At 45.1% G+C, this 7,393-nt stretch overlaps 1 protein-coding gene across 2 annotated transcripts in view; it reads left to right on the plus strand.

Moving 5' to 3' along the window:
- The window catches only part of LOC119374909 (retinoblastoma-like protein 1), a 102,600-nt gene extending 96,781 nt beyond the window's left edge, over positions 1–5,819 (plus strand). Inside the window, exons 23-25 of one of the 2 annotated variants that reach the window (XM_037645113.2) lie at positions 307–474; positions 980–4,614; positions 4,781–5,819. In XM_037645113.2, the coding sequence (XP_037501041.1) occupies positions 307–474; positions 980–1,162 (351 nt within the window). In that variant the 3' untranslated portion in view covers positions 1,163–4,614; positions 4,781–5,819. Of the gene's footprint in view, positions 1–306; positions 475–979; positions 4,615–4,780 lie in introns of those variants that run through there. The other variant, XM_037645120.2, reaches the window with a different exon arrangement.
- The last annotated feature ends 1,574 nt before the right edge of the window (positions 5,820–7,393 follow it).

A 7,393-nucleotide genomic window follows, 5' to 3' on the forward strand; every position in this document is an offset into this window, starting at 1 on the left:
AGTGCTTCACCGCAACACAAATCTTTTATATTGTGGTTAAGCTAGCGTATGGCATTCTTCCAAAGCACAATTTTTTTTTCTGCTCCATATCTACTCCAAATTAACTTTTTTTTCTGCTTAAATAATCGCTCTAAATTTTGTACTGTCTGGACCACCACTGCAAAACTAATGAACTGAATGGTGAGATTTGATTCTGGCGATATCCATATGGCTGCTGCGTGGCAATCTGATAACACGGAATTGCAGCTTGTGAAACAACTGGATTATGCACGTGTGCTTGTAGTAAAAAAATGTTGTTTGTTTCAGAATGAAAGTGTTGGCCTGACGCCATTGCCTCGAGCGAAATGTGTGGTCAACTCGCCACGGCGGCAGGTGTCACACAACAGAAAAGTTTTTGTATCACCGCTCAAAGCTGGTTGCTATCCTGTGTCGCCCAAGCACCATACTTATCACTTTAGCCAAAGTCCAGCCAAGGTAAGGTAGCTGTTAACTGCACTAATAACTGTTTTTGTTGCTGTTGTATTTATCCAGCAGAATCTGTATCTAGCGAGGTTTTTCCTGGTTAAGTTTGATTAGAATTTGTAACCATTATTTTAGCACTGTTATGCATAGGGTGTAAGAAAGATAAGAACATCTGCCAGAAGAACATTAGAGTGTAGGAGCTTCGCTGATTGCTGGTTATTGAAGTGTCATGTGCATTATGGTGTTTTACAACTTATAGAAATATGATTAATTAAGTCATTAATGTTCATTTACCAACTGCAGGAGCTGCATGATATCAACCGTATGCTTCATAGCAGCGAGAATGTGAAGATGTGTATTTTATGAGGACAGTATTTCAGAGGATAGTCCATAATCTCTACCAGCTGAACTTAAGTGTATGAGCTTTGCTGGGTGTTAGATATTGAAGTGTAATGTATGTCTTAATGTCTTGCTGCTCAAGGAGAGCTGAAGTCATGTTTTCATTTATCATCTGTAGGATCTACGTGTCATCAACCGTATGGTTCAGAGCAGTGAGAATGTGAGCAAGCGTATCTTGCATGAGGATGATATTTCGGAGGATGAGACCCCTGCGACAAAGCGATGTTTCTTCAAGAAGATTCAGACGGTCATGAAGGAGCGCCAGGACATCTGTGGTGGAGGCAGCAGCACAGACAACTGAAGGGAGGTGCTAATGTAAAGATGAAGCTATCCACCCATTACATATTTAATATGCCATTTTCATTTTCTGCTGGACTGACATCCCTCATCTGTGTTCTCGATCACAGTTGCTATCATTTTCACATTTGGGGGCTGTTCTGGTGCACGTGTAACTGCACTAACAGTGCGTGGCCCCGTATAAGCATTGCGCGAACATGGCTGCACCAACTACATGTGCCGGGGCATGTAAGTGGAGTTATCCTTAAGATGAGAAGCTGAAATGCAGAATTGTTGGTCTTGTTGTGTGAGCAGATTTCGTATATTTTTGCATCTCAGTGGCTTTCCCAGGAGGAAACGTAGTATATTTGTGTCTATAATCATTAATTTTTTTTTCATAGCATTTCAGAAACAAAAGGTCCATTTGCTTGAAATTCTCCGGCACTAAGCACATCAGAGTTAGTGTAGTGCATCCGCATTTATCGCTTGTTGCCACACAAAATGCCTCATTGCACTACTGGTGCGAGTTCTTACTGCTCCTGTTTCTTGCGACTGATATTTCACATTTGTCATGTGAGCTTGTACTATTGTTTATTGTTGTCTTTTCTGGTCGAGCCTGTCATATTATTTTATGTTTTGAGTCTCCAGGAGACTGAGTCGTTGACCAGTATAAGGAAGTGCTGTAATATTTTATGCTCATTTAGAGTTTAAAAACTTTAGTGTTTTATTCTAAACTGGAACACTGTTTTCAGGACATATGGCTTATTTACTTTAATTTGCCATTTAACAATAGCTTAGACCCTGTGTTTGTTTTGTGCTCTATCCTTGCAAGCATGTCACCATGTTTGTCCTGTCATGTCAACAAAAAAAAAAAATTTATCCCAGTCTCATATACTGGCATGTTTCTCCCAAAGCAGTCATTCATCTTCAAGTTGTGTGTTAGCATGTAATTTGCAATCGCTTTGAGTGCACAGATAACTGTAACAAACTATTTTTATTGCTCGGTAGCATCAAAATAATTTCTTACTGCAGTTTGAAATGTATATCTATAGGTATATAAACGGCACAGGTTTTCGTGTAATCAGACTGCAAAAATTAAGTGTGGACATGTTTTAGAAGATGGGAAAATCTGCATGACTGGTCATTTTATGTTGCACATTTAACATAAGTCCTGTATTCCACTTGTTCTGATTGAGCATTACATGCCACTACATTTTTTAAGCACATATAGTTGTGTAAAAAAATATAGTAGCCTGTGTTATGCCTTTTTGCCTATATGTAAATATGTGTCCCATATACACTGCTGGTTCCTGTGTCCTTACTGTACAGTGCTGGAAAGCTCTCTTTCTTCTGTAGAAGCTTTTGTATGTTTTTTTTTAATATTCAATAGTTTTATGGTATTAGGTACTAAACTTTGCATTCGGGAAATCGCCGGAAAACTATTCGTGTTCAAAGTTCAGCTTGCACTTGTGGTGTTGCAAGTTCATGTCATGCATAATTGGTCAGGTTCTGGTCTAGAAAACTGCTACAATTGTGCTATACAGTGAAACCTCGTTAATACGTACCTGCCGGGAACGCGGCATAACTACGCACTAAACGGTAGTACGCATTAAACACCAAGTACAAATTTGCATCTCCTAGCGTACGCCATCGCCGCCAGCAAATAAATAGAGTGCCACAGCAAATATTGCCTAAAGTACCCACCGCAAAGCCTTTTCTTTCTTTTTGCCAATCTGGAGAAAAGATCCTGGCACACTCGCACGACCGCCCGATAACGCGTAGTGGCGACGCCGAAGAGCATTTCGAAACTATTGCAGGGTCCCTGATACGCGGTCAACGCAGTGACCGACATAGCGACAGAACGGACAGTATGATTTCCGCGGTATATGTGTGTGCGTCTAACCGCGATCTGCCACTAAACGAAAACTGACGCAGTTCCAGTGAAACGCGGTACGGCCGCGTGGAGCCGATCGTCTCACGGCTAGTTGCGTGCAGCGCGTCGCCTACTCGGCTCACGCCGTGGCCGCTTGCCGCACGCGCCCATTTATCGTGGGAATGTTGTTCGTACCCACTTCGCTCCAGATCGTGCACAGATGCGGCGAGTAGCTTGTTCGGTTAACGCAGCGATGACGAGCTTCATGCAAGCGATGCGCACTCCGCGATTCTCTAGCGGTCCTGGCAGCGAACGGAGGCGCGTTGGGTGGTCGCCTAATAAAAGCGTGCAGTACGGTTACAACCGCGCTACGCTTGCTGTATCGTACACGTGCGTTTAGTGTGATAGCGTCAATGCAGCGAGGTTTCTCGGCGCCCACGACCCGCAACGCTAACTACGCAACAGCGGTGCACGCCTGATGACGGCTTAGTAGCGTTTGCTGTCGGGCTAGTTCGTACATGGCTGAAGTTCTTCGTCCCTGCCCGAGCATTTGTGCCATTAATTCAACTTCAACCTTGAAGACGGCCGCGCACAACGAAGCGGCAGCGATCGGCGGCCCAGCGCGTTCAGGTTGTCGCCTAATAAAAGCGTGCAGTAGGCTTAAAAGTAGCGCTGCGCCGCACGCGTGCCCAAGCAGATAGCTGAAGATACTTATTGTGATAAGGTTGTCGGCGATAAGTCATGTCGGCGCGTTCGTCGGTGGCCGCCACCTCGCCTTCATTCTTTCCCGATGCTTAACCGCAAAGCCGTCGCCGCAATCGCGCGGAAGTCGGAATCGGGGATCGACTGATCTGCGCACTTCTCAAAAAGGACAAAGAGCGGCACATTCTGGCGTCGGGAAGTTGAGCCGCACAGTAAAATTTTATGGCACAAAAAGTTATCGCGGTACGCAGGGTACGCACTAACCGGTAGGCATAGGGCGAACCACTACGGCTTAAGCGGTCAGCGAATGCATTGGGCTCTATGGGACTCGGTCGGGGATTTGTCGCAACTACGTTTTAACCGTTAGTACGTTTAAAGCGGGTACGTATTAACGAGGTTTGACTGTAGTCATTTACAACCTAAGAAAAAGTCTAAGCTCTGCCCACAGAACCGCGGCCTGCCTGCCCTTCACCTTTAAAAGACAGTCATGCTAAGCATGCTGCTTTCCACTTGAACCGTAAGCACTTTTCCCGGCTGATGTAAATACTACGCATATTAAGAGTGAAAGGTTCGTCATTACTACCAAAAACATTACGTTTGGCTGAGCAGCGATGTCAGAATCCCCGACAAAATTTACCAGGGCGTTCAAGTTTCCGACCTAAAACCAGCGACGACACAGACATGTGTCGTCGCTGGTTTGGGAAGTCAACTATCTGAAACACTCGAGAAGTGCTTGATGTCGCGAAAATGGGTAAGCACTGTTGGACAAAGCATTTATGCAGATTCTCTATGGAAGGGACAGTGATAGCTGTGGGCGGAGCTGACATTTTTCCGTACGTTGTAGTCTACTGTAGTATATGGAAACTTGTTTATCTGTATTTTTGTGCCCCTTTTTGTGTTGTGTTGCAGTTAACGAGGGTGGCGATGCGGGCTTGTTGGTTGGTCATACTTGAATGAGTTGAGCGCATACGAGGACACGGACAGAAGGAAGAGACGTACACACACTGGCGCTTGTGTGTACGTCTCTTCCTTCTGTCCGTGTCCTCGTATGCGCTCAACTCATTCAAGTGTTGCAGTTAAGCTTATTTTCCCCTTTAATCGCCAAAACTACAATTCCAGAGCTTTAATATGTGGTTAAGAGTAGTCATGATTGAAAATCACAAAACTGCCGTTCCACAGCCTGGTCATGTGGCTCAGAGCGGTCATGATTGAAATTACCAAATCTACAATTCCATTGCTGGATCGCTTGACTTCTAGCAGTCATGATTGAGATTAACAAATCTGCATTTCCATAGCCGGGTTGCACGTCTTGGAGCAGTCGTGACTGAAAATTACTAAAACTATTCTAGCCCCGAGGTGCTCTGTCTGGTTTTTACCTGTTGTTGCCTCTATGATCACGTCCCTATGCATATAGCGAGTATAAACAGTGAGGTGTTTCTTCTGTCTCATGGACAATTAAGATTCTAATGCTTACTTTGTACTTGTGTATAGGTTTTTTTTTTTTTTTCCATGTTGCCCATCATGTTGTGGTTCTTTGGTGCTGCTTGTCGAATGATAGATGCACTCTAGCTTCAACTGTTGATAGTCCTGTGTTGTGATGGTAAAAGGAAGCCCCTATTGACTTAAGAGCAAACAAAGCTGTTGTGACCTGCTGCTGCTGTGCCATCAGAAGTGCCTGCAATGCTTTTGAGGTGATCCCAGGATTAACCTTTTGTATAAGTCTGAAAAATATGCCTTGTCAGATGTGGTTGTCACTAGGAACAGGGCATTTCTGCTACCTGTGGTCACATTCCCACAACTCTTGCACTCTTCTTGGTTCTTTCATCGTAATTAGCCAATGTTCATCTGCATTTCCCAGTGGGCTAGTTATACCAGTTTAAATGCATATATATGTATGTTCATAAGTATAAATATATATATACACACACACTTCCTTTTTTTTTCTCCTGGCTATGGGCCACTATTTGGCCATGCCGGGTTTAGACTTGTATCCCATCTCTTTAGTCCTGTTGTGTCATTAGACTGCTGAACATTTTTGTTTCATTATCATTGTTTGCTTGGAAAGTCGTATGCAAATGGTGAAAATAAAGAGAAGTGTTGGATTGTACTAGTTCCTGCCAGCTTGGCTTTTTATTGCAGTATTGATGGTAGGGACACTTCTGACAAATTTTCATGCCATTGCCTTTCTCACAATGCTTCGTATAAGTACAAGATCCTATTGCGCCCAGTATGCCATGGGTGTCATGAAAAGCGTGCGAAGCTGTGCAGAGAAGGATGATGGCTGTATGCGTGCTGTATGGTCTTGGGCAGGGGCGTAGCCAGAGGGTGGAAAGCTGGGCCCATGCCCCCCCCCCCCCCCCCCGAAATTTTTTTCTCCCGTGGGATACAGCACACAAAATGACGCTCGACAACACTTACCTGCCGGGACCCCATGTCGGATCAAGGGCACGCCCCCCCCCCCCCCTCCCCCCAAATAAATTTCTTCCTACGCCACTGGTCTCGGGTGACCCACATCAGCTACAAGCTCGGTTGCGCTCTATGCAGAACTTGCGTGCTGCCGACCAGACTCTGTTGTACCTGCAGCATCTGGCATGCAGCGCCCAAGTTCAGCCCAGCCTTCAGCTAATGTGGGCCACCGGATACAGTCGAGCATGAATTGGGCTGTCATGGTGGTGCCTTGATTGCGCTGTCCTGCATCTCTAGTGTTTTATGTTTCAGAAACGCATTGGAAACAGGGAGCAGCACAAGCAGTTTGCTCATCTTTGGCTATGCTGTTCATGCTAGCGCTGTGACAGTGAGTTCGTATTTGTGGTCATCGTGCGAGATCTGCTCATGTTTGCCTGTGCACATGTGACATGTTTCATTGGTTGTTTCATTTCATTCCACACAGCTGATAGAAAGATGTTTTGTTAGGTGAGTTGGTTTGCGACTTGAAAAGGAAAAATAATACAGCACTAACGAGATGATTTCTTAAGCCATATTTCACTACTGTAACAAGATAAGCTTAAGAGTGCCATCACCCTTGTCCAGCTCATCACTGCGGCGGCCTGTCAGCCTAGGATCGTGGCTTTCTGCCTGCGAAGAAAATTGCTCTCACTGGTAGTGCAAACCTTGTTTGAATTACCAGCCCTTTATGGGGACACCTTTGCTGGATTACGAAGATCCTTAAGGCAGATTACCGGTGACAAGCACGGTTATTTCAGTACTACCTGCACATCATCCAGGTGGAAGGAATGCAGAAGATTTCCAGTGATTGATGCTTCGGTGAGTATAAGAAGCTAGTCGGCCCACACAAGAGTTCTTGTGGCATCATACATGTCCCAACCGTTTGCCAAGGCAGAAGCAAGTACGAATGACCTTAAACGATGTAACTGCTTCAGTGACTCTAGCCTTCTAAAGAGTGTCGGTAACCTGTTGGACAAGGGACCAAGAAAGTCGCATGGTCCCTTATGCATTCGCCTAACACGAATAGAAGGCGAAATCCATCATCTTCATTCTCTTTGCAGTCGATGGCATTTATTGCCCCATTGAAAGCTTTCTGAACCTAACGTGGTTTTGCACCACCTCAGGAATCGTAGGCGTTGCAAGCTTTCTGCGCCTCGCGTGGTTTTGCAGTGCGGGATTGGTACATATGACCAAACGATGATGTCATGTGATGACATCATCCCCTCCCCCCCCCCC

Source organism: Rhipicephalus sanguineus, chromosome 1 (genome assembly GCF_013339695.2).
Source record: "Rhipicephalus sanguineus isolate Rsan-2018 chromosome 1, BIME_Rsan_1.4, whole genome shotgun sequence".
In the NCBI taxonomy this organism is placed as follows: Eukaryota; Metazoa; Arthropoda; class Arachnida; order Ixodida; family Ixodidae; genus Rhipicephalus; species Rhipicephalus sanguineus.